The sequence below is a fragment of the Leguminivora glycinivorella genome, chromosome 18, assembly GCF_023078275.1.
Source record: "Leguminivora glycinivorella isolate SPB_JAAS2020 chromosome 18, LegGlyc_1.1, whole genome shotgun sequence".
Classification (NCBI taxonomy): domain Eukaryota; kingdom Metazoa; phylum Arthropoda; class Insecta; order Lepidoptera; family Tortricidae; genus Leguminivora; species Leguminivora glycinivorella.
In genome coordinates this window covers 5,192,966-5,219,564 of record NC_062988.1, presented here as the reverse complement: position 1 = coordinate 5,219,564, position 26,599 = coordinate 5,192,966, and the positions used below count along the sequence as shown (strand labels likewise).

Genomic DNA, 26,599 nt, shown 5'->3' with positions numbered 1-26,599 from the left:
TCTTCAAATCAGTAACGAACTGTCAAATGTGACATAACGCGTGGTAACGTCGTGCAAACAATGCGACCGTATTGATACAGTAACAAAATGTAGTCGTATTGATACAATAACAAGTGTAATGGGTAGGTTACGGTGACCGCTTTACATCAGGCGGGCCGTATGCTTGTTTGCCACCGACGTAGTATAAAAAAAACTTGTATGATCTTCAATTGTTTGATATGCACGCTGCATCCGCTGCCACGCTGCACGCCTAATATATATGATATGAGCGTGCACTTATTAGGTCTTACATATAGGGAACACATATTGAATTATTGAGTCTCATAAGTAAGGGATGAGTTGTAACTCCACACATCAGTAAATGCGGGTTATTTGTATAGGCATAGTTAAGTGACATCTAGCGACAATCACGCGTCAACTCTTGTGAAAGGTCTAATAATGCTCACCAATTTTTAGCTATTATTACAATAGTATTAATCAGTATCCTGTTTTCAATTCCTTCTGCTTGTAATATAAGTTGTAAACTGTTCTAATATTAAATTTTTGGCGGACGAGACACAGTTGCCACCTAGTATCGAGTAGTGTTACTGATAATTCTCGCTATTTGACGCGTGATTGTCGCTAGATGTCACTTAACGATGCCTATACAAATAACCCGCATTTACTGATGTATGCAGTTACAACAACTCTTAGCGAGCGCGAAAATTTTTCCCTTGATTCTATTTAGGACCTCTATGTTCGTAATTTAGTGTTGTTAGGAGAAAAGTAGTAGTAGTTTTTTGTTTTTGAGCGACAGAGGAACAGACAATGTCATTTTACTTCCCGATTTGGTTTTCCAGGCGAGAGAAAGGCGCAGTCGGGCCGGTCGTAGACCAGGGTCGTTGTCAGATATGCTGGGCTGTCACCATAGCGGGTGTCATGGCGTCCAGAGCCGCGATACGCAGACACAGCTATCACGGCTTGAGTATACAGGTGAGGTCAATTTTTTTATACTACGTCGATGGCAAACAAGCATACGGTCCGCCTGATGGAAAGCGGTCACCGTAACCTATGGACGCCTGCAACTGAAAGAGTGTCACATGCGCGTTACCACCCCTTTAGAAACTTGTACACCCCCTTTTGCTGTGTTAAGTATAAGTACGCAGCAAAAAGGAGTGTACAAGTTCTAAGGAGGGTTCGGGTTGCCGACGACTCAAAGGACAATAGACGGAACAAATTAGTTCCGTAAGTCCTCCCGTCGTCAGCACACCGCACCCCCGTTGAGCTCTGGCAGCCTTACTCACAAAGTTTTCCTCCTGCTAGATAATGAATTATGGAAAGAGGGACTCAAGGCCGGATTAAGGGAGAGGGGTATTGGGGGTCTGATCTGGGTCTATTGTTTGATATCTTGCAGTTGATAATTTCCCTAGGTTGGTGTCGTAAAGATTTTGTGTCGAAGGCGAAACTTTGTTTTACCCTTGTGACTTGAAATGCTCGCAACTCTCATGATTTCGCTTTTCGAACCACTCACTACGCTCTTGTTTCAGATTTTTAACGAGCGGTTATCAAGTACTCTGTGCCCTTGTAAAACAAAACTGCTACTATTGATTTAGGTATCTTCAGTAGCTCGTTGTCCTTATAAAAAGATCAAATGCATTTTTTTCAGCAACTGATAGACTGCTCGTATTACCACGAGGAAAACAGAAGAAACTGCGGCACAGGAAGGCCCCTGATTGAAGTGTTCGAGTTTCTATGTAACAAGCACACGAAGCTAGCAACGGATGCAGATTATCCCTCACTAAGGCTGAGGAAAAGTGCAAACATATCCCGGGAGTTGTTAGTTTGAAGAGCTTTAATAATGAGTGGTAAGGTATACAGAACTGAATTCTTAACATTTAAAAAGTTACGAGTGTGTTTTTTAAAGTTGTTTTTTTATCAATAACAAAAAAAAATTGGGATTTTTGTTATTTCTGTTTAGAATCACAAGCTTTATGAGGCCGGCAACAGACAGTTTTAAAATTCATAATCTGAAAAAAATCATAAAATCTTATGAAATCAGATCGAGTGCACGGATTTCCATACACTTTCGCGAACAAAAATCTGATAGATTGGATTTTTAAGAATTGTGCGGCAAGGCAATCGATCTGATTTCAGAATTTTTTCAGAAGATTTATGAAACAGAATGGAACGGTCAGAAGGTATGGGAATTTTGACACTTAGGTATTTTCCAATTATCAATTATCATCGAAGGAACTCAGTCATTGAGTGAAACTTACTTACATAAAAAAAAAAAATCAGTTTAAATTTTTTGAAGAAAATGATTTAGGAGACAACTTCACGCCGAGGCATGTTGTGACAAAAACAATGTTCCATATTTAGGCCTAAAAAATAATATGAATCTTTTCAATTTACTTCCCAGCCCATTTTGTAAAAACAATATTTCATTACATGTTTGAGAAAAATAAATATAAATAATTACAGTGACATGTATGAAGATGAAACGAAGTTATTAGAAGCTTTAAACGACGGGCCAGTGGCGGCGCTAGTCTGGGCAGAACTGCTGTTCAACTACGACAGTGGCGTCATCAGTTGGCGTTGCCAGTAAGTTTACAACTAGTTGCCTGTGGGCTGTAGACCTCGACGATATGAAGTTATTAGAAACTTTGAACGACGGGCCAGTGACGGTGCTAGTCTGGGCATAACTGCTGTTCAACTACGACAGTGGCGTCATCAGCTGGCATTGCCAGTAAGTTAATAACAACTATACTTGCCGCAATTAAGTGGCGACTGATGTGATAATGCTATCCTTTTCTATATCACTTTGTCTCCATTCGCATGAAAAAAATAGCAACATGACCTCAACCGCCATTTAGTGTTAGGTACGACGAGTTTGCGTATGATCATGAGTCAAAGCCATAAGTATATTATGTTGCCCATATTATTACCTAACCTACCTGTGAGTCATTTTCCAGGGGCGCTACAGTTTCATTCTCCAGGGGCAATAGTCTTAAGCGCTTTAGACGCCATTGGTACTTTATAGTTTCCTTTTTTATGCGATTCTGCCAAAGCACATTATGGAAATTTTTGACAAATGATGGTATGGAATGTGGTAATTACGGATTTCGATATATTGGGAAACAAAGTTTCTGGCACTAGATTAATATAGTAAACAAAACCAGCAGTGTTCGACAGCAAGTTATTGCTGCAAAAAAAGCTTTAGGTACCTACGACGAGTTTGCGTATGATATGAGTAGCCTGATGCCTGTGAGTGTGCGCTACAGTTTCCTGCAATAGTCTTAAGCGCTATAGACGCCATTGATACTTTATATTTTTATGCTTTTAATATATCAAAAACCAGCATCGACAAAAAAAGCATAAAATCTGACTACAAAATTTCATGCGAATTACAAATTATTTTTTATTAAAAACGTAATTGCACAGTGATTGCTCTTAAAGACTAAGAATTATTTATTATACATATAAGAGATGAGATAAGATGAAGGTTAGTTGCTGTGTTTCAGGCGAAGTAAAGTTGTAATTGACGAGAACATCTGCAATTCTGCATATTTACTTAAAATTAAGAAATTGCCCGATTAAAATCGTAGATAACAAAGATTGAGACATGGGCAAGCTATAGTGACGGCATCTATGCACAGTGCACATCTTTGACAGTCAGTTGCTAACTCTATTGGATGCGCCATTTTGTCCGACTATCAGTTTTTTTTGGTAAATCTAAACGATATCTTTCTTCCAGAGTTGGCGAAGACATGCTAAACCATGCAGTCCAGATTGTAGGCTATGATACCGCCAGTAACCCGCCCTACTACATCATCAAGAACTCGTGGGGGGATGACTGGGGGGAGGGGGGGTATGTGAGGCTCGCTATAGGGGACAATCAGTGTGGGATCGCGTACTCTGTTGGGGTTTTAGAAGTTTAGATAATTTACTAGTATGTACAGTCAACCATTTGGAACTAGGAGGCCACTGTGGAACTATGTCATAGTGACGTTATAAATCAGATTGTGAGAAATTTTTTCTACTTGTCGACTGTAATCTGTCAATTAGGGCACCACAGACTAAACTATAAGTGGTAACTTTTCAGTGTTGGATACTCTATGGCAGTTCCGACTCAATTGTAATAAGCTCATTATAGTTGACTTTAGTTAACTGTAATAATTTCAAAAATAGAACTTCATACAATTTCTATACTAATTTGCGATACCTGGCAAATTTTCCTGCATCTGAAACAATTTTTTTTTTTATCTGTCGCGTTATCGGACAGTCAGAGACGGTTATTACAAACAATTGGTTGCTAGGTAATTCGATGTTGATACAACGGTGAACGACTCTATTAACATTAATTTTAACTTGCATGAATGATGATATTTCCGTTCATTGATGATGAAGATGATGACTCGTAGAAAAAGTATTGTATGTATACAATAGTGATATAATTAAGCTTTTCACTCTCGTACCGTACTATTAGGCCAATCAGCAAGCTTCGTGGCCTAAACATGGTACTCGACTGAAAAGCTTTGTATTAGGTATATCACGATTGTATAAAATACTATCTTACTGCTTGTCATTTTGACATGGTTGTAGCCTAGGGTTCCAATTAGTTGACTGTACAATGTACATAGTACGACTACCTACCTAATACACCATATCTCGGACAGTGGCGATCAAATATATGGAAGAAGCGCGTACTTTCTACGCACACAGTCTAAACTAGTGTAGGAGAACGCGTACCATGCTTGTCATCATCCTCCTTGCGTTATCCCGGCATTTGCCACGGCTCATTGGAGCCTGGGGTCCGCTTTGACAACTAACCCCAAGATTTGGCGTAGACACTAGTTTTACGAAAGCGACTGCCATCTGACCTTCCTTGTTTTCCTTCACCGAAAAGCGACTGGCAAATATTAAATGACATTTTGCACATATGTTCCGAAAAACTCATTGGTACGAGCCGGGGTTCGAATCCGCGACCTCCGGATCGAAAGTCGCACGCTCTTACCGCTACCGTTACCGCTTGTATGAGTGCATGAGATAAAACATGGCGACTGGTCGCGATTTTGACAGGCGGTAACTGAGGTAACCGAGAGCGGGTGGGCGGCACATTCAGCGGGAAGCAAGGAGTGGCCATACCACAGATGTCATATATACCATAGATCAAGCAAACGTATCTACTTAGCGTGTCAAATGTACTCAGTGAAATCCACTGAGTTGTCCGTCTTTAATCGCAGCTTGCAGCTTTCGGGCGTCAATTTTTGTAAGTTGAAGTCAACAAAAACATTAAAAATGCCTCGTTACATGATATTTAATTGCAACAACATAAAACTTATCAACACTCAAGGGCCTGAGACATATTTAAAATCACAGGCAAGTAACAACTTCAGTACAAAATCTGACACGCTCGGCCGCCATACAAATAAATGAACTCGTTTCTTCTATCTAAATCTAATTCTGTGGGCCATATTGTACGAATGTACGATAGTAGGTACTCTTTATTATAAGATAAGATAAGATAAAATTTATTTCATAGAAAAATATCTAAAATACTGAAAATAAATTCTCTATATCTTTATTATACTGTAACTATACTGTACCTACTTCGGTACAGTTAGGTAGTTTTAATTACTAACATATATCTTTGAAAGGAAGTTTGTGGTGTAAGTAGCACACATTATCGATAAAATAACATTAACCACACGCCGACTATTAATTAAGGAACACTAATTATGCATTAAAAACTGTTAAAATTACCGTCACTTGTTTGACTTCTTTTCTCTATCATTTCCCAAACTTCCTGTTACTGAGGCCCTATTTGACTCGATAAATAACATGCGAGATTATCTATTTACTATATTTGCGATATTTTGCATAATTAGTTATCGTATTTATACTTCGCCAAAAGTGCTTAATTGCCACCCCATTTATTTACTATATTTGCGATATTTTGCATAATTTGACAGCTATCGAACTTATACTTCGTCAAAAGTGCATAATAATATATGTAGATATGTAGACAGCTCAATATTTGTGACTGTGCACGGGAAAACGTCCCACTTTGTCATTGTATTCATATTAAGATTTACTTATAATCTCGCCTTAATGGTAACCGACAAGGTGGGACGTTTTACTAAACACACTCACATTTATATTGCAAAACTCGGAGAAATAATATGCATACCTAGTTGGTCATACGTAGGTATATTAGGACCTACCTACTGTACGAGTAACTATCTCATCGATCTAACTATCTCAAGTCAAACAGGCCCCTTTAGATTTTATGTAAGTAATGGTCTAATCAATCCGGCTAAATTCCGGATGAAAGAAAGAACAAACACGTCTGGCAACCCCAAATACGCCTAACAAGTATGAAGTTAATGATCGATGAGGGCAATGAACTTCTGGTTATGTTATGATATTTCATAGGTTACATTAAGTTTATTTACTTTGGCATTATATTGCATCAAAGTGCAGCAATATGATAATGTGTGCAACAATAAACTTATAAGTACATTTATTTACAAAAAGATAGTTAATCAATATTGGTTGATATACTCAGGTAGAGGAAGGAATCAATCAATAGTTGAACTTCAACGGTATAATTCCTAGCTACTTATGCTAAAATCAATAAAATACAGAGTTTCTTTCCAAAAACAAATTACTTATTCAGGCAAAAGTCCATACAACGGTCAAGTTTAAGATTAAAGGAAAATATTGAACTTGAAAGAGATTACCAAGGACAGTAATTGATACACCCACGTACAATCCATCATAAACCTAAATACAGCACGACTGACCATGTGAACCTTAAAGCCTTGATAATAAGGTATATTTTACATTAAGAAAGTGAATGGTATTGTATATCGTACCTATGTTAGCCACATGTTATCATTGTTATCAAGTGCGGCTAACTTCACAGTTTATAAAACGCCGGCCGCTCCTGTCAGACACAGTTGTCGTATCACATATGGCCGGTAAGTGGTTTATTTAATATTAGTTTAATGTTATGTATTACTCACGGAAAAACTATTAGTTTAATGTTATGTACCTACTCACGGAAAAACGAATTAATAACATAAAAGCTATAGTCGACTTTCTAGGTATATATACTGTATTTTATATTTTTGAAGGTGAACTTTTTCATGGGACTTAATTAGTAGTGATCCCTATGGTATTTATTTTATTCATGTTCAATAGTATTCGACACGCGGACATCGCATATGAAGCTTAAAAAACCTATATACCAATCATATTTATGATTTTGTAGCGCCGATAGAAAGTGAGCCGCCCCTGGCTATAGTTTGCTTCCGTTTATAAACATTTTAGCAGAACTACGGCATGTAAATAATAATCACATCTAATCGAAGATATTTGAGTTAATTTACGACCATAGTTCGGAGTTTAGACATTTGTTCGTCATTTGTTCGTTCCACGTTCCTCGGTATAGTAATACGAGTTACCTATTTAAATAACAATAAGTTTAAGTAGCTAGCTCTAAACATACAGCCCTAGTAACAAATACTTCTGACAGGCTGAATACAAATAGATCGTATTTCGGAGCAGCAAGGTTGGCGACAGCACACCGTTTTTTATTATCTGCCTAATGTATAATAATTGTCGATTGTAATACAACGTGAAGTTGAGATCGTTGTGTCACATGTAGCTATCTTCACATGGGTAATATTTTAGGTAATCTTGTCATTATTAAAACAAGTATAGCCTGTCCTTGATAATGGCAACAACAGGTAGGCTTTTGTTTTGACTGACGATATTTAATAAGTCTAGAAAATTGTTTGCAACACCCTACTGGAGTCCATGAGATTATTCATGCTTTGTAACAACTTTTCACCATGGTGCAATAATAGTACATTACGATACAAGTGCGTAAAAAAGGAAGTTCTAAACGAGTGGTGATAAATTAAAACACGACCGAAGGGAGTGTTTTAAATGAGTTACGAATTTCCTTTTCGCACGTGTATCGTACGACGTTTTTCAGTACAGATGAGCCTCCCGACCTGGCATATAATGAACCACTTCTCGCACTAGTGCGTAAGAAAAACACCATCTGTACTGAAAACTATATTATGATTATGACTTATGAGACCATGTCGTGCTGTTTTGAATTTTTATTTATGTTTCCAAATATCTTAGAGATAACTGTATCTATTTTGGAAAATCTTCACTGTTATGGAGGTACATAATATGTACAAATTGCTTCCGAGTATTTTTTCTGGCTTGAAAAAAAAAAAACATGAAAAAAAACCGTGAAAAAAAAAACTGTTTTTTTTCTGGAGTATGTTTTTTTCTAAAGTACGAAATCTCAAAATTTGAAAGTCGTTAATACTTTTATACGATTTTTTAGACTTAATGTTAACTATTAAACGAATTTAATCAAATAACTTTAACTGCTGTGTACTTAACACAGCAAAAGGGAATGTACAAGTTTCAAATGGGGTGGCAACGCGCATGTGACACTGTTTGCATTGCATGCGTTCATGGGTTACGGTGACCGCTTTCCATCAGGCGGACCGTATGCTTGTTTGCCACCGACGTAGTATAAAAAAAAAAAAATCTGGTCTTATAAAAGTAACATTTACGAAATCTGTAGTTGGTAGTTATCACTTTTTACTGTTGGCAACACCACCGCCTCTCCACGCTACATGCAGCATCGGAGATTCCCCAATAAACGTTTGTATACTGAATGTTAATTGAATTAAAATTTACGTTATTGTTATTGAAATACGTTTGTAACTCACGAAAAACCGTTATTGTCGTATTATTTGTTCATCTTAAAAAAAACCATATTTAGAAAAAAAACCAAGGTGCTCGGTTTTTTTTTCACAATTCTGAAAAAAAAAACATTTGGTTTTTTTTCTATTTACAACCCTACTTCCGAGTATGCTGGGAGCCAATTCCAATGTAACAATTTGTTATGGTGATGAACAGGTTTTGATACGATAGGTGTTTACCTATCGTATCAAAACCCGTTCCTGATAAGCTGTTTAGCTTATCGTAACCTATTTTCAAAAGTCGATGTAAATGTTATCATGCATTTATTTAGATCAATATCACCAAATAAATAATATACAAGGGTAATTCTTTATAACGCATCTTAGACCATTCGACACGTCGTTAGGTTTATTATCAGGAATCAACCTGTATATCACTATTAGTCAAATTAGCAAAAAAAAAATGTTTAATCGTTTTCATACATAATAAATGAATTTATTAGTGTGAGAGACCCATAAGAATAACATTTAAGTTAGTGTCAAGTGATTGACGGCACATGTCGAAACAAATAACATTAGGAATTGGTAAATTGGTACGTGTTTAGTAATTATCTTTTTTTTTTTAATAACTCGATAACCGTATGAGTTAAGACAGTTTCTTAGAGAAATTAATTGAATTTGATCTAAAGAACCTTCCCTTAAAGTTAACGGAATTTAATAAAAACACGGTGTAGATATATTTTTGTCTCATTTCCTGTTTTGATATTTTGCCCCTTTACATATGATGGACGACCAGGTCATGAACTCGGTTGTGGTCATTTATCACACTGCAGACGATAAACCTGCACTCTTCTTTGTTAACAATAAAATAATTTGTTTTCCCCTCACTAGCTCGGAAACACGTGTTTTGTCCTTTAATACCAGCGGGTAAAAACGCATTTTATCCACTAGTGGGTAAAGTAATTTGACCTTGAATAAAGTCAAATTAACTGCTTTGAAATTGATAAGAGTAGGTGAAGGTAGTAATAAAGATGATTTACCACCTGTGGAACTACTGGAAGCAGTGATAAACGCATTTTTTGCGTTGTAGTTTCCTCGCTATAGTGAGAGGAAAAGTTTTGTGTTACACTCGAGTGCAAATGTATTTTACTTCTCGTGTGTTAAAAAACTCACAAGTTCAGGATTCTATTCTCGAACCACTCGCTTCGCTCGTGGTTCAACTATAGAATCCTTTCACTTGCTCGTTTTTCAATTCCACACTCGGCGTTAAAATACAACTTTGCCCCCTTGTATAACAAATAACTATTAATGCCCTCGTTCTGGTAAACAATTATTGATAGCAAACTTAACAAATTAAAGTAAATAAATATTATAGGAAATGTCTGCATAAGGTACTATGATCGATGGTTATCTAACACCTAGTAGTAGGACTAGTAGGTTAACCTCTTGAAAATGATTGCATTTATGCCACACTTCGGTAATTCTTGATAAGCAACATGATACCATCTTTATAGGCTTTGATACATACCTACTTGAAGCATATTTGATTATTATCAATAATGCAATTGTGATCGCGGAGGACTGAACGGTAGATATCATAGCCATTAAAACTGTTCTTCGATTCAATTCAATTATCCAGTTAGGTACTTAGTGTATTTGCTTATTTACTCATGTTCTGCTTCAGTGAGGCGTGCTTTCAGCGACGTGGAGGTAAAACCATATTCATTATTATCTCTCCTATAAATCCTGTTACCCTCTGCAGGGGTGTAGGTAGGGCTAGAATTATATTCCTCCATTGACTGCGGTCTTGGGCACCTTGGGTAATCTCAGCAGCCGTTTTAACTCTTATCTACTCTACAGACCGATTCCAAGTTGATTTAGAGCGGCAAGATTATTTATTAAGTATATCTAAACTATGAATGGAACACTCGAGACCTTTTTTCTATCAGTGGATGACAGTAAAAGAATAAAATTAGCGTAGATAAATGGACACCATTCACAGTCATTTCGGTAATCCAAATGACTTGTGCTAACAAGGTTTTTATAAGCTGAAATAGATAGCATAGCTTCACGCCTGAGAATGTGGCAAAAGCGTTAGTAACATTCAGTGACTCTACATCAATGGGCCCAGATAGTTTGCCCTCAATTTTTCTTAAAAAGTGCAGGAGCGTGCTTGTTGATGAGCTGACTCTTATAATGAATTTATCCCTCAAGAATGGAAAACTACCGCGAGACTGGAAGGAAGCCCATGTAACTCCTATTTACAAGAAAGGTGATAAGTTTGTTGCTGCTAACTACCGTCCTATCAGCCTCACAAGCATAGTCTGCAAAACCATGGAGAAAATTATAGTCACTGAGTTGAGGAATTTTATCAATAAGGAGAATGTAATAATCTATGAGCAGCATGGCTTCGTACCCAAGAGATCTACCGTAACGAATCTTCTTCTATGCCTTGATAAGTGGACACGTGACTGGGACAATCGTCAGCCTACGGACGTTATATACTTAGACTACGAGAAGGCATTCGACCGTGTACCTATTAGAAGGCTTATTGCTAAATTGGAGCACTTTGGGATTCGTGGTCAACTCCTTGAATGGATATCGGACTTTTTATCTCACAGGATATTTAAAGTAAGAGTAGGAGAAACTTTATCTAGTGCTCACAATGTCTATAGTGGTGTCCCGCAGGGCTCAGTGCTCGGACCAATTCTGTTCGGCATATTTATAACAGACCTAAAGAGTGTAGTGCAATCAGAACTATCAATATTTGCTGACGATACCAAAGTTATGGGTAATCCACTTATAACTAATAACATTATCCAAAGTGACTTAGACCGCATAGTCCAGTGGACTAAAGACTGGCTCATATCGCTAAATCCTGACAAATGCACAGTTCTTCACATTGGGAAAACCAACCCGAAACTAGGTTACAACATTGATTCTGTTCCCCTGCAAGCTGTTACCAGTCAAAGAGACCTGGGCATCACTGTTTCGCATGACCTGAAATGGGGCACGCATATCACCAATATAACGAAGAAAGCAAATTCTATGCTGTATATGATTCGAAAGGCATTCCATGTGATCACTAAGGATCTTTTTGTTGGGATTTACAAGACATACCTACGTCCTTTGCTTGAATACGCTTTTCAGGTATGGTCCCCCTACTTCAAAAAGGATATTACACTATTAGAAAAAGTCCAGAGAAGAGCTACTAAAATGGTCGCTTCACTGAAAGATAAGCCATACAACGAACGGCTTCAGGAATTAGGTCTTACATCATTGGAGGATAGAAGAAAGCGTGGTGATCTCATTGAGACTTACAAAATCTTGTCTGGACACTACAATGTGAATAATATGAAAGACCTATATATACTAAGCCAGAACTCAAAACTAAGAGGGCATTCTAAAAAGCTTATCAAACCTCCATGTGCTAGCAACCCTAAGAAACACTTCCTGCCGAATCGCATAGTCAATATGTGGAACTCTCTACCAGAAACTGTTATTATCGCGCCGTCAGTGAACTGTTTCAAAAATAGACTGGACAATTATATTAGAACTTTGAAGAGTGCAAAATAAACACAAGTGCAGTGATATACACGCATCAGCTCGAAGAGCTGCTAGTGTATCAAATAAATAATAATAATAATAATAAGCACACACATTGAGCACACGGAGGGCGAGTGGATGACCGTTGTCGAACGCGGGTGCGAGAACATCGAGCCTATGGGGGCTATCACCATCAGCCCCGACGACGTAAGTTGTGCTACCCGTACGGCCCAGAACTGGAAAAGTCCTGGACCGGACGGATTGCACAACTTCTGGCTAAAATGGTTTCGATGCTCGCACTCGCGTTTGGCAACGCAATTTCAACAAGCCCTCGATCTTGGTTCTCTCCCACCTTCCCTAACAACTGGTGTTACTTTCCTGCTCTATAAGTCCGGTAGTACCACGGAAGCAAAAAACTACAGACCCATTACGTGCTTGCCTACACTTTACAAGCTCCTTACATCCATTTTGAGAGCAAAAATTAACGCGCATATTGTCGCTAACAACATTCTGGCTCCCGCTCAAAATGGATGTAGGGTTGGGTCCCGTGGTACTAAAGAGCTCCTCCTCATAGACATGACCATCTGCCAACAAGTTCGGCGGAACAGGGGAGCCATCTCGGCCGCTTGGATTGACTATAAGAAGGCCTATGATTCGGTGCCTCATTCATGGCTGAGAAGGGTATTGGAGCTGTATAAACTTGATGCAGCTTTAATATCCTTCCTGGCTGCATGTATGAGGCAGTGGACCACAGTCCTTCGTCAACCAGGAGGCAGGGATGACCCCCTGGCCCGCAGGACTTCATAAGGATTGAGCGAGGAATATTCCAGGGTGACAGTTTGAGTCCATTATGGTTCTGCCTAGCTCTGAATCCCCTCAGCACGCTGCTGAAGGATTCTGGGCTAGGTTGCCGGCTTCGGAGAGAGGGTGAAGTCATCTCTCACCTTCTGTACATGGACGATCTCAAACTATTTGCACCGAACACCCAAGACCTGATGGTGCTATTGAAAACCACAGAAGTTTTCAGTACCGCCATCAGAATGGAGTTTGGTGTCGATAAGTGTGCGGTTATGCATGTACAGCGGGGGAGGTTGTAAATTCAGAAAATTTACAACTTTCTGAGACGATGTCGTTCAGATCTATCTCTGAATCAGAAACCTATAAGTACCTTGGTATGTCACAGTCGTTGGGTATTGAGGATGTTGGCATTAGACGGTCGGTGAAGGAGCGCTTTTTCAGTCGGCTCACAAAAGTCCTTAACAGTCTTTTGTCAGGAGGCAACAAAGTGCGCGCCTTTAACGCCTGGGTAATGCCTCTACTCACATACTCCTTTGGCATACTACGGTGGACCCAGACTGAGCTGGACGCCCTGGATCGGAGGGTCCGTTCACTGCTTACCACACATCGTATGTTACACCCGCGCTCGTCTGTTATGAGATTGTACATCCCACGGAAGTGCGGAGGTCGAGGCTTCCTAAACGCCAAAGATCTCCACAACCGTGAGGTGTACAATCTCAGGAATTACTTCCTTAACAACGAGTGTGGGATGCATCGTGATGTGGTGGCAGTTGACGGAAACCTCACGCCGCTCTCCTTGGCGAAAGAGAACTGGCGCAAACCTGTGGTACTAAGTACTGCGGACCGCAAGGCGGTATGGGAGAGCAAGCAGCTACACGGGCGGTTCTACAAGGCCCTCACGGGACCCGATGTAGACCTGCTCGCATCGGTGAACTGGTTACGATTCGGGGACCTCTTCGGAGAAACCGAGGGTTTTGCCTGTGCAATTGCGGACGAAGTTATGATGACGAACAACTACCGGAAATATATCCTGAAGGACGGTACGGTCGACATTTGTCGGGCATGCCGCCGTCCCGGAGAGTCACTCAGGCATATCATTTCCGGTTGTTCTCATCTTGCTAACGGCGAGTACTTGCACAGACATAATCTCGTAGCCAGGATTATTCACCAGCAACTTGCTCTTCAATACGGCCTTGTGGACCGCGAAGTACCGTACTACAAGTACTTACCTGCGCCAGTTCTTGAAAATGGTCGTGCCACGCTCTATTGGGATCGATCTATTATCACTGACAGGACTATTGTAGCCAATAAGCCTGACATTGTAATAATAGATCGACTGCAACGCCGGGCAGTGCTCGTTGACATCACCATCCCCCATGATGAGAATCTCGTGAAAGCCGAGAAGGACAAGTCCAGTAAGTACCTAGACTTGGCTCACGAGATAACCGCCATGTGGGATGTTGATTCAACGATCATTGTTCCGATAGTCGTTTCAGCGAACGGTCTCATAGCGAAGAGTCTCGACCAACATCTTAAGAGACTCTCGCTAGGTGGCTGGATCAAGGGCCAGATGCAGAAGGCGGTGATCTTGGACACGGCGCGGATAGTCCGACGGTTCCTCTCTCTGCAGCCCTAACCACCGGCAGCTTGGGCCCTGCCTAGGTTAGGTTTTTTATAATGTGTTTATATGTTTTTTATATTGTTTTGTATGTGTTTTTGTATTTTACTTTTATATTCATATTATAAAAAGCTTAGCCTAAGAAGCAAAATAAATAAAGGAAATAATAATAATAATACACGAAAAAAAAACAACCGAACCCATGGCCGAGTCGGAGTTCGAATTCGTCTTCAGCTTACGCAGCTAACGTCTTAACCACTAGACCACCCGCCCGCCGAGGTACCCGTCGAAAATTGTCTAGTATCTGTAAGTCTAGGCGCCTTTGATCAACTTTAGAGGCGAGCAATGTATACTAGCTTGCACCTCCTAAACGAATCCGAAAGGTTTAATTGCTAATAATGACTTGTTTTTCAGCAAAGAACCAAGACAAATTAACCATGGTACGATTAGTAGAGGAGCAGTCGACCCCTTTCAAGAAGGAGACCGTTCGTCGGTTCACGTGGCATTCTGCGTCCGGCGTCTCTGTCACTGTCATCTCGTATGGAGCCATCATACAGTCTGTCAAAGTAAGTTCGTTATAACATTATCCGATCCTATATCAGATGTCGGAAGGATTTAAATGGAAAAAATCAAGATGGCGCCTATAATGTATGGGGTATGGGATATCGGTTCGATATCCGATATCGGATCGGATAATGTGAAAACGCACTAAGTACTTTTTGGTAATTTTGGGAGTTTATGTATGTACAGTCAACCATGTCAAAATGACAAGCAGTAACAGATTTCTTACAATCTGATTTATAACGTCACTATGACATAGTTCTACAGTGGCCTAAGGTTCCAATTCGTTGACTGTACTGTACCTACGCTTCAATGAGGATTATGTCTAACTTCCAGGTACCAGACAAGAATGGTGAGATCGCCGACATAGCCCTCGGATTCGATGACGTGGACAGCTACGTACAGCGCAACGTGCCATACTTCGGGGCCACAGTCGGCCGTTGTGCCAACCGGATAGGGCGCGCCCAGTTCGAAATCGATGGCGTGGAGTACAAACTGGCGAAGAATATAGGGGAGAATCATCTGCATGGCGGGATAGTGGGCTTTGACAAGGTGAGGCCATACGATAGTACTCTTAATTCTACTGTGATAATACTATGGCCACAGTATAAATAAGAGTACTACAGGACGAGTCTTTTAGCTTATCAAAACGCTAGCATAATAGATTGTTGGCTCCAGCCGCATAGCGTGCTCCCAGTTTGAGAAAGAGGGTAAGCTGGCAAGGAATATAGGGGTATTTGTTTCGTAGTTCGATAGGGTGGAAGTTTATTATGTGATTATTAAGTTTTGACCAGTTATCAGAAAATACAGTACCTAGACAAAAGATGATGATACCTAATTACCTACTATTACGTCCTCGTACAGTCAGCTGCAGAGAAAAGTAGAGCCCCTTGCATTCAAATTTGTATGACAGGGGGTCTCCTTTTTTCTGCAGCTGACTGTACATCAACAACACAGCTGCATATACAGACAAAGTGCCAAAAATATGTATACAGAACTTTATTACCTGTACATAAAGGTGTGTATACATATTTTTGGCACTTTGTCTGTATACACAGCTGTGTTGTTGACTGTACATCCAACAGTCCGTCACAGTGGCTAGGCTAATTCTAAATCAGGAAGTACCTACCTACGAGACTAGAATTGAGAATTTCTCTTACCTTACCTACAGGTGAACTGGCACACAACAGTCGACGGCAACAAAGTGATCTTCAGCTATCTCTCCGTCGACGGCGAGGAAGGTTACCCTGGAGACCTGGTGACCAGCGTCACATACGAGCTGACAGATGACGATCGACTCCACGTGGACTTCCAATCCATGACTACCAAGAAGACCGTGGTGAACCTGACTAACCACTCTTACTTTAATTTGGCTGGACATGATGGAGGGGCTCAAGAGTTGATGAATCATGTCATAGCTTTGTTTGCTGATAAGTACGTTACATTTTAGACACCAGAAGCTTCTTGTTGTCGTTGTTGTTGTTGTTCTTGTTGTTGTTTCTTGTAAAATGTCACAGACAAGTACTTTTTAGTGCCTATTATCTTATATCTGCGGGGCCCTTACGGATACACTTCGACCCATCGGGATCTTTTGTGCAATTACCCCTAATAAGATCCTTCAGCTATTCAGGAGCCTCTCGACCATCTCCACGTATCGGATGACGACGAGGCTCATGGGTAGCTCTTTGAAGTCCTTTGGTGCTAGGTAGCCTGCTCCAAAGTTCCTCATTCTTTGTCTGGCGAGGGCGTGACATTCACACATTAGATGTCTGACGGTCTCTTCCTCTTCGCCACACATGCGACAATCAGTGTTGTCAGCGTGTCCCATCTTGGCCAAAATTCCTTTGACCCCGTAATGGCCTGTGAACACCTCCGTTATAATTTGGAGTTGTCTTTTAGTGCCTATTAAGAGTAATAAAAACATCAGCTGTAATGCCTTGCTTATACCCATATTTATGCAGCGTTCAAATTTATATTTACATTTATTTTGATAATTTCGTGAACTCGTACTTAATATGTAAATAGGCTCCTTATACGATTGGTGATCCAATGATTCAGATAAGTAAATAAGAACAACAACGGAAAAGCTCTCTGCTCCCGATCATGCAGATGTTGACTGTTGTTTGTCTGCGAGACTTCTCAGGCAATGTCTTTAACCCATATTTAATTGGAAGCTAATAGGCGATTCCAAAAACAACCATCAAAGAAACCTCTAATTCGTTGGTGCTAAGTGTAAATAGTGTTCCAATGCTTTCAGAATCACAGAAACCGATCAGAACTCCATTCCGACCGGACGCTTGACCAACGTGGGTGGCACTCCATTCGATCTTCGCACCCCGAAGCGACTCGGCGATATCATATCTAACAACCCGAAGCTGTTTGACGACAACTTCTGCATCACCTCGTTTGGGAAGGAGGTAACTTGCTGTCTAAATAAAGATTCGTAGTTTTCATATCAGATCACCGAAAACACCATGCCAGTCTAATCTCAAATCGACTTCAGCGATTCACTCAGTAAGGAAATTTCAGAACTTTCGGAAATAGCCGATAATTTTGCGAAAAAAATATCATAAAGTGATGTTCTGGGTTCACTATTATCTGGCAGACACTTTTTATGCATATATTTGGTTCGTATAATAGTTATTGGTCAAGTTTGGCAAAAACACCTTACGCAGAATATGTTTTGGCACAAATCATTTCGCAGATTTTTGTAATACCGAATCGTCTGTTGCCATAATGTTGGTGAGCATAATCGTCTTCTAGTCGAACAATACATTTGCAGATAATACTTGTGCATAATATTTAGGCGGCATAAAGTTGCCATTTGCTATTTGATAGCGAGTTGGATGTGTTGGGGACGCAAGATACCTAACACTCCTCCTTGCTTCGCTCGTCGTCGTACCTAACGGTGACTCTAGGGCATTTTTTCTTTATTAATAGCGATTAATAATTCTGCTAATGTAATATTATGCTAGAAGATTATTATGGTACATACAATTATGCTAAATCAAAGTCGACCAAAGTAATGTTCTGTAAAACAATATTCTGCCAAATGTGTCTTATGCGTGGTAGTGTGTTTCGGATTAAAATTATTCTGCCAGATCATGCGCGGATCCAGGGGGGGGTCATGGGGGTCATGACCCCCCCCTTGAGCCTAAGTTGGCCATACAAATAGACCACGTGACCCCCCCCTGGGGCCCCGGGCCTTTACCACGTGACCCCCCCCTGGGCACGAAGCTGGATCCGCGCTTGTGCCAGATGAGGGTAACCCGATGTTCTGCCCAAAAACATAAGAGCGCAAAAAAGAATAATAAACCCACGCAATGAGCATAACAGGTGGGATCAAGCTCATCCTCCTTGGAGAATGTGGGGATGGTGCGTACATGCATACCCGCTTCCTGTAAAACTACATGTGTATCTTCCTTTTCAGGACCTCCACTACATTTCCCGCGTAGTCCACCCTCCCTCCGGCCGCTTCCTCGAAGTCTACAGCAACCAGCCCGGGGTCCAGCTCTACACAAGCTACTTCCTCCCAGCACCCACCGACGCTGCCCTCATTGGCAAAGGTGGTGTCGGCTATAGAAGACACGGAGCGTTCTGTTTGGAAACTCAAAAGTACCCAGACGCAGTGCATCATGAGAAGTTCCCTAGCACGATTTTGAAGCCTGGGGATGTTTATTGTCATAAAGTCGTTTATGCTTTGGGATCCGAATGCGGATCAGAGCCTACTGTGGTGTCTACTTAACTATGTTTCATTTAAGCCAAGATTCCTTTGTATGCGATCGTTTATATTTAACCAAATATTGTTTAACACAATACAGCGGTGTCAGCTATAGATGACACGGAGCGTTTTGTTTGGAAACTCAAAAGTATGATGCAGTGCATCACGAGAAGTTCCCTAGCACGGTTTTGAAGCCTGGGGATGTTTATTGTCATAAAGAGTCGTTTATGCTTTTGGGTCAGAATGCGGCTCCGAGCCCACAATCGTGTCTACTTAAATATAAAAGTAATCATGAGTTATTATGATGCCTTTGTAAACGATACGTATTTTTCAAACACCATACAGCAGTGTCCACTATAGATGACAAGGATCTGTTTGCGTGGAAACCCAGAAGTATCTAGATGCGGTGCACCAGGATTAGTTCCCTAGCCCGGTTTTAAAGCCGGGAGATGTTTTTGCGTTTGGATCTGAATACGGTTCTGAGCCTACAGTCGTGTCTTCTTAACTATAAAAGTATTCGAGAGTTATTAAGATGCCTTTGTAAACGATACGTATTTTTCTAACACTATACATCAGTGTCCGCTATGGATGACAAGGATCTGTTTGAGTGGAAACTCAAAAGTATCCAGATGCAGTGCACCATGAGAAGTATCCTAGCCCGATCTTAAAGTCTGGGGACGTACAATATTGTCATAAAATGGTTAATGCGTTTGGATCATAACACGGCACCGAGCCTTTGGTCGTTTTTCTACTTAACTATAAAAGCACCTAATCAAGATTTGGAAACTATACGCTCGTTTGTATTTCATAAAATTATGTCTAACACAATACAGCGGTGTCCGCTATAGACGACACGGGGATTTCTAAAGTTCTAAACCCAGTTGCTATACCTTACATCACGAGAATTTCCCGATGTTAAAGCCTGAGAGATTTTATGACAGGCATTAGTTCCACTTGTCTTAAATTTTTGTTATAGCCTTACAATATGATATGAATATAGAAATAGGTTTTTTCTAATTGTTAATTTGGCTTGTTGACGTTATTAATTTAGGTTTTATATTTTTTTTATTACATAATACCTACATACAATCACGCCTGTATCCCATAAAGGGGTAGGCAGAGCACATGAAACTAATAAAGCTTCAGTTCCATTCTTGGCAAATAAGGGGTTGAAAGAAAACAAAATTGTGACATTCCAGTGACAGGTTGCCAGCGTCTCGCCTACGCCACAATTTACCCCATATCCCACAGTCGTCTTCTACGACACCCACGGGAAGAAAGGGGTGGTGAAATTCTTAACCCGTCACCACACAGGCATTACAAAATAATTGTGTATTAATTGTATTGGAAATATATGGATTTGTCTCACACTATTTTATTTTAATGTATTTAAACTAGGTACCTATGTGATGAATATACCTTTGGCACCGAATAATAGTTTTTTTGCCCCATCTTTCTTCTCAGTAAAGTAGGTACCTACAGATATACCTAGTGCGAAAACGGTTTCCTTCGTATTTTTACGGAAACGTTCGTATTTGTCATGCTACTTAGTTCAGGCAATGTCAGTACCAGTACTTCTTGTACTGAGACCTACTGAGTTTTGAAATAGCATGACACGTTCCTACGTTTCTGTAACAATACGAAGGCAAATCTTTACGCAATACATCTGTAGGCAAGTAGGTAGTAGGTATGTAAGTCAGTAAGTACCATGTCATGTCCAAATAATGTAAAATGATAGATAAAACACACAAAAACAAGATAAACTCAAGATAATCACGAGATGTATATTATATGTATAACCAATGGAGTATTACGCAAATCCGTTGGGTTCAGACCAAGTATACCAGACAAACGATGGGAGGATGACTTACCCAAATTCTGGAGAAGAAGTGCGAAAAATACAGAAAGATGAAAGGAGCTATGTCAAATGACAACCTGACAATTAAAACAGGAAAAATTACATAGTTATTAATCCATATATGCATTGTCAGTGAATAAAGGCTATTTTTATTTATTTAAGTATCTACAGCTCTAAAAAAAATATTACTTAGTTGAAATGTTGTACACAAATAGGTAGGTACCTATTTTACACGAATATAGGTGGGTGATGGGTTTCCTTTTACTCACTTCAATTATCTTTAATTTATTCTAGTCTACACCAGAAGGAAGGTCAGATGGCAGTCGCTTTCGTAAAACTAGTGTCTACGCCAAATCTTGGGATTAGTTGTCAAAGCGAACCCCAGGCTCATGAGCCGTGGCGAAGGACGGGATAACGCAAGGAGGATGATTTATTTATTTATTAGCAGAACAAACAGAGTTAAATGTACATAATTTTGTATAAAAAGTAACTTAAGCATATGGTAAACATGCATTTACCTCCACAGCAGTTATAGCAGCAGATATATTGAGTTTACGTATAAAATTATACGCGTCAACTATTATGTTATAGTTAAACAATTACGTTATTGTTTGTCAAGTAGCCGAATAGTAAACATTATGTGACCTACAACATAATATAGGTATATAATTGTACACATAAAGAATTTGATTTTGATTTGATTGAAAGGATTTGATTATGATCATATTAGCGTGGTTTAGCCAATCGTCACCGCATGCGCATGCGGCGCCAGTAAGTATCAAACAAATACCGCCAAAGAGCAAAATTGTTTTCGACACTTTCGAGTCATTTTGATATACAATTATTGATAGCAATTACAAGATCACAAGATGTAGTAATTATTATATAACCGATAGCATATTTATAACATTATTTATGCATATCAGCTGGGTTAAGGCCAGGGGTCTACCATGTAGATAAGAGCCCCATACTAAATCACATGCTGAGACCATTATTTCGCGGGACCTCTGCTGGAACACACGACTGGTAAGTACCGAGAATTTTTGCAGATTTTTTTTAATTTCATCTGTCCATGACGCATACCTACTGCCGATGCCGGTTGCTTAGCTTGTATGAAATTTATTGTTATCAAAGTTACGTTTACATCAGAAATACTTATATAGGTACCTAAGAAAAGTATACTAGCTGACCTAGTACGCGGAAGTGTGTATATCAGCCCGGAGGGTGTTGCCAAGATCAAATGGGGTTGGACGGACAATAGTTATTTGTTTTACTAGGGGGCAAAGTTATTGTTTAACCGCACGTGCCAGTATTGACACCCGAGCAAGCGAAAGATTCTAATATTGAACCGCGAGCGTAGCGAGTGGTTCAAATAGTGGAATCGTGAGCGTTGCGATGGTTTCAAGGTACGAAGGTTAAATAAACTTTGCCACCGAGAGAAACACAACATTTTTCACTACACCAACAGTCAACACGAACAAAATACTGACTATAAAACGTCAAACTAAATCAAATCCAGCAATCTTTTCAAAACAATTATTTACTTATAGGTAAATTATACCAATTATGAAATTACTAAAATTTGTATGAAATCACTTTGCATTCTTGTGGATAAAATGCAATTTGTTCGTTTTAGAATAGCAAAATTGATCTTTACCAGTTAGTGTGGTGAAAAATAATTTCTATGTGGTTTGATCAAGGCTTTCTCTGTCCACGGTTTCGCTCTGGCATCGGATCTTATTGTGGGTTGTGGGTATCTACCTACATGGTTGATTACGTTGTTAATTAATTGCTGTAGCAAAGGTGTTGATACCATTTCTTTGTACCACTTTAATTCGAACCTTAAGCTCTTTAATGGAACAAAACCTTTAGACAGGGGGGCAAGCTAAGTAAAATTATGGAGTGTATTATGGAAATAAACAAGACGGGCAAATAAGATTTAATCTCTGACGTAAGCCACCTTATCGACAGTCTTATTTGCTGAATATTTGTAATTTATAATTTGTCGTGCCAAAAGGTTATCATTATCACTTATTATCAAACTAAAAAGAAATCGAATATCTTCTTTGATTACAGAGCTCTAAGCTTTTGGGGCAGTTGGTAAAGCAATGAATAAGTGACTTCATAATACGTTCCTCGATTGGCAGACTATCATGGAAAATATATTTTTTGGTTTTAGTAAATAACCGTTTGGGAGTGCTGTACACTTTCTCCATACATTCCTGACGTCATCGTTATCATTTAACACATTCAGTAGGTACTCGTAAAAGACATACCGTTAACTTCGGCATATGTTAAGTCTATTGTGGGAAACAGATTAATTAGCATAGTTAGATTTTTTAATTCGTAACTTTTTTCTGAAAAATACCATACACCTGCGATAGATGTTATATCAATTGCTGTTAAGAAACGGGCTTTGTGTGTTCGATATGCGATTAACATGTCATAGTTTTTAACACTTATTTAGTGTGAGTTAATTGTAAAGCCCCGTTTCTCAACAGCAATTGAAGTAACATCTATCGCAGGTGTATGTTTTGTTTTTTTTAGAAAAAAATACTAATTTAAGAAAACTAACTATGCCATTCTGTTTCCTATAATGGACCTAACTATATGCTGAAGTTAACGGAATTCAATAAAAACACGGTGTAGAATGGCGCATTACCTCAGAAACCATGCCCACTAGGCGGGTTCTTGGTTGCGGAAGTGAAGTACCCAGAACTCATTACAGTTACAGTAATGAACACATACACATGTATTTACCTAATTTACTTATTCTAGCAAACATGGTCCGCCTCCGTGAGTATGCCCCTCGGACCCTGGGAAACGAGAAAGTTCGCCAGTTCCAATGGGATACTGAATCTGGAATGTCTGTGTCCGTCATCTCTTACGGAGCTGCTGTCTATTCCATCCATGTAAGCATTCAATAGATGGGTAATTATATATATTTTTTAGTTTTAGGTATACAAAGCATAGTCTACTTACCCTTAGGATGCCCTTAGGTAGGACACTTGCTGACATTTGCTGAGGGGATTTTGGTATAAGTACCTAGTTGTATTTTGGTGTTCTGGATCAAATTCTCGATGGCTGTCTAACTGGCACTGACAACGATTATTTAAGTCAAATGCATTTCAAAGAGCATACGAAAAAAAGTCGATTAATTTTAAGAAAGTCGAGGTTTCATAAGAAGACTACTTGTAAAATTTAGTAATTTTCTAATTTTCGGTTTGTAAATTTCTAACTACATCATGAATCCAAAATGTATGGGGCTCTACACATTTTGTGATGCTTCCTTTTCCTTCCACACAAAGTGAAATGAAAACTAAAACTAATGATTATGAATGAAAACTAAAATCAGCTTTATAACTTCAGATTCCCGACAAAAAAGGTATAGTCGCTGACGTCTGCCTCGGATATGACGACATCGAAAGCTACGCGAAGATCAACACACCGACCCTGCTTGGAGCACCTGTTGGTCGTGTCATTAATCGCATCAGAGACGCGAGGTTTGAACTGGATGGAAAAACGTACCATGTCGCGCAGAACTTTGGGAGACACTTCTTGCATGGAGGCTATGAAGGATTCAACAAGGTGAGGATATTGTTATGTCCATTGGTTTTTATGGCTTCGACTATCGCCGGCCAAGGAACTTTTGTCTTTTTCTTCTATTCTGGAGATGTCGTTACTTCGACTGCTGAATGCGATGTCCAAAACAATGTCTTTCAATACACTGTGCTGTGGCACTTAGAATTTAACTTCGAGAACGAAATGAAGAGTACCTACTATAATATGACTGGAGCATAAATGCCCTATGTTCTTTTCTATCTATATTAGCCTCACCTAAACATGGAAGGTAACCTACGACGTCACTATCGCTAATCCACGCCACTTTGACGATAGCATAAACACTATCGATTTTGTTTTAGAAAAACTGGAACGCAGAGATCGACGGCAACAAAGTCGTATTCAGCTACCTATCAAAAGACGGCGAAGAAGGTTTCCCCGGAGACCTGATAACCACCATCATCTACGAGGTTACCGAAGACATGATCCTCCACCAAGAGTTCATAGCCACAACTAGTAAGAAGACTATAGTGAATCTGGGCAACCATGCTTATTTTAATTTGGGTGGACATGACTCAGGTGCGGAGGCGCTGTATGAACACGTTGCTTTGATTAATTCGGACAAGTAAGTATGTTTTATATCCCTTTAGCATGGCATCTAAGATCTTTCCAAATTTTCCAATCGAAATATATCTAAGATGGGAGGAGATTCCTCCCTCAGAGCTGTTAAAGTTCAGAGTTCTATAGATACGTATTCACAACAGCCTTTTGTTTACAAATTTTAGGAATTATGGGCATTTGTTGAGGATTTTCATTACTTCTATAAACATTTAAGTAACAAAACCTCTTACCTCCCTTATGACGCATGAGTATCATCATCATTATCATATCAGCCCATACTCACACCAGACCTTTTATCGTCTATCGCCTACTACTGAGAAAAGGCCATTCTTCTAGTACTCCACTTTTCCCGGCTGATTTAGTCTCATTCAGTTGTGATACGCAATTTTTTGTATGTCGTCCAGGCAAGAGTATGTTACTTTATAAACCTAACTGTTCACTTCTTAGGATAACCGATGGTGACGAAGACTTCGTGCCAAATGGAGAGTTCATCGCAGTCGGCGGCACTCCCTTCGACCTCCGCACACCCAAGCGGCTGGGCGACCTCATCAGAAACGCTGGGCCCATCTTCCATCACAATTTCTGCGTTACAAACTATAATGAAAAGGTATAGTGAAATTTTATTGATATGACGTACTGTTTGAGCTGAGTTTTTAACTATCCCAGATTTTGGAGTTTCAGCTGGGACACATCCATTTTGCATTAAATGTGTCTCCCATCCTATCGTACTGACTTATACTTTGGCGTTATAAATCGGCAATAAAGGACGTAATCAGTAACGTAAAGTCTGTAAGTACAGGAATAAGGTTGCCGCAGAATCTATTGGGTATGGGTTGGGAATAAAATCTTCAGGCGGCTGACGTACATCTACCTACAGTAAGATTGAGATGGAGGGTACAATATTCAAAACTCTGATACTCTTTGAAAATTCTAAATGATTAACACTTTTGCTACGGCAATTAGTGAAGAACGCAATCTACCATACCTGCATCGGGTATAGGGCCGACGCCGGAGCGAAGAGCCTAATCGTCACCAAAAACGTTCATCTTCCAGACGCTAAACTTCGTCGCGCGCATGCACCACCCGCCTACCGGGCGCTCTCTGGAAGTGTACAGCAACCAGCCCGGCCTGCAGTTCTACACCGGCTACTACCTCCCCCACCCCCCGGAACTACCGCTCCCCGGCAGAGGGGGCACCGGCTACCGGCGCCACGCGGGCTTCTGCCTCGAGACACAGAACTACCCCGACGCCATCAACCATCCACACTTCCCAAGCCCCATTCTGAAACCTGGAGAGGTGTATAGACATCAGGTCCAGTATAGGTTTGGAGTTGATAAGTGAGATTCTGCTTCTAAAAAGATACCTTGTGCCGATGATTCTATTTATCTCAGAGCTTGGTTATATTAAAGACTCGAGAAATTATCGGAAACCAGCGCAGTGATATTTAGGGATAAGTAATTGCTGACACAAGATACTTTTTTGTAATTTTGATGATGATTGTGTTGATAATTGGTTTGTAAATAAAGTCATAAGAATAAGAAATGGTGTTTATTATTTAAAATACAGTAAAATAACAAAATTAAGATTAAATTAATTTT

General features: G+C 39.8%; 3 protein-coding genes across 6 annotated transcripts; all 3 read left to right on the top strand.

Annotated features, from left to right (window-relative positions):
• Positions 1-844: 844 nt before the first annotated feature.
• On the top strand, positions 845-4,045 carry LOC125236037 (cathepsin O-like). Its single transcript, XM_048142723.1, has 4 exons — positions 845-972; positions 1,646-1,844; positions 2,461-2,580; positions 3,734-4,045. Exons 3-4 carry the CDS (start codon positions 2,465-2,467, stop codon positions 3,915-3,917), a joined length of 300 nt encoding a protein of 99 aa, XP_047998680.1. The 5' UTR covers positions 845-972; positions 1,646-1,844; positions 2,461-2,464; the 3' UTR covers positions 3,918-4,045.
• Positions 4,046-6,819: 2,774 nt separating this feature from the next.
• LOC125235945 (galactose mutarotase-like) lies at positions 6,820-19,784 on the top strand. 4 transcript variants are annotated; one of them, XM_048142596.1, is made up of 7 exons: positions 6,856-6,962; positions 10,402-10,427; positions 15,094-15,245; positions 15,577-15,792; positions 16,412-16,674; positions 17,498-17,657; positions 18,671-19,784. In XM_048142596.1, exons 1-7 carry the CDS (start codon positions 6,871-6,873, stop codon positions 18,983-18,985), a joined length of 1,224 nt encoding a protein of 407 aa, XP_047998553.1. In that variant the 5' UTR covers positions 6,856-6,870; the 3' UTR covers positions 18,986-19,784. The 4 variants fall into 4 exon arrangements, with proteins under 4 accessions (XP_047998552.1, XP_047998553.1, XP_047998555.1 ...); XM_048142599.1 differs by lacking the exon at positions 6,856-6,962 and adding an exon at positions 7,725-7,733; XM_048142595.1 differs by lacking the exon at positions 10,402-10,427 and having other exon boundaries at positions 6,820-6,962.
• Positions 19,785-21,713: 1,929 nt separating this feature from the next.
• On the top strand, positions 21,714-26,539 carry LOC125235940 (galactose mutarotase-like). Its single transcript, XM_048142584.1, has 6 exons — positions 21,714-21,845; positions 23,598-23,731; positions 24,189-24,407; positions 24,743-25,005; positions 25,449-25,608; positions 26,055-26,539. The coding sequence occupies exons 2-6, from the start codon at positions 23,603-23,605 to the stop codon at positions 26,340-26,342; spliced, it is 1,059 nt and encodes a 352-aa protein (XP_047998541.1). The 5' UTR covers positions 21,714-21,845; positions 23,598-23,602; the 3' UTR covers positions 26,343-26,539.
• Positions 26,540-26,599: the final 60 nt, after the last annotated feature.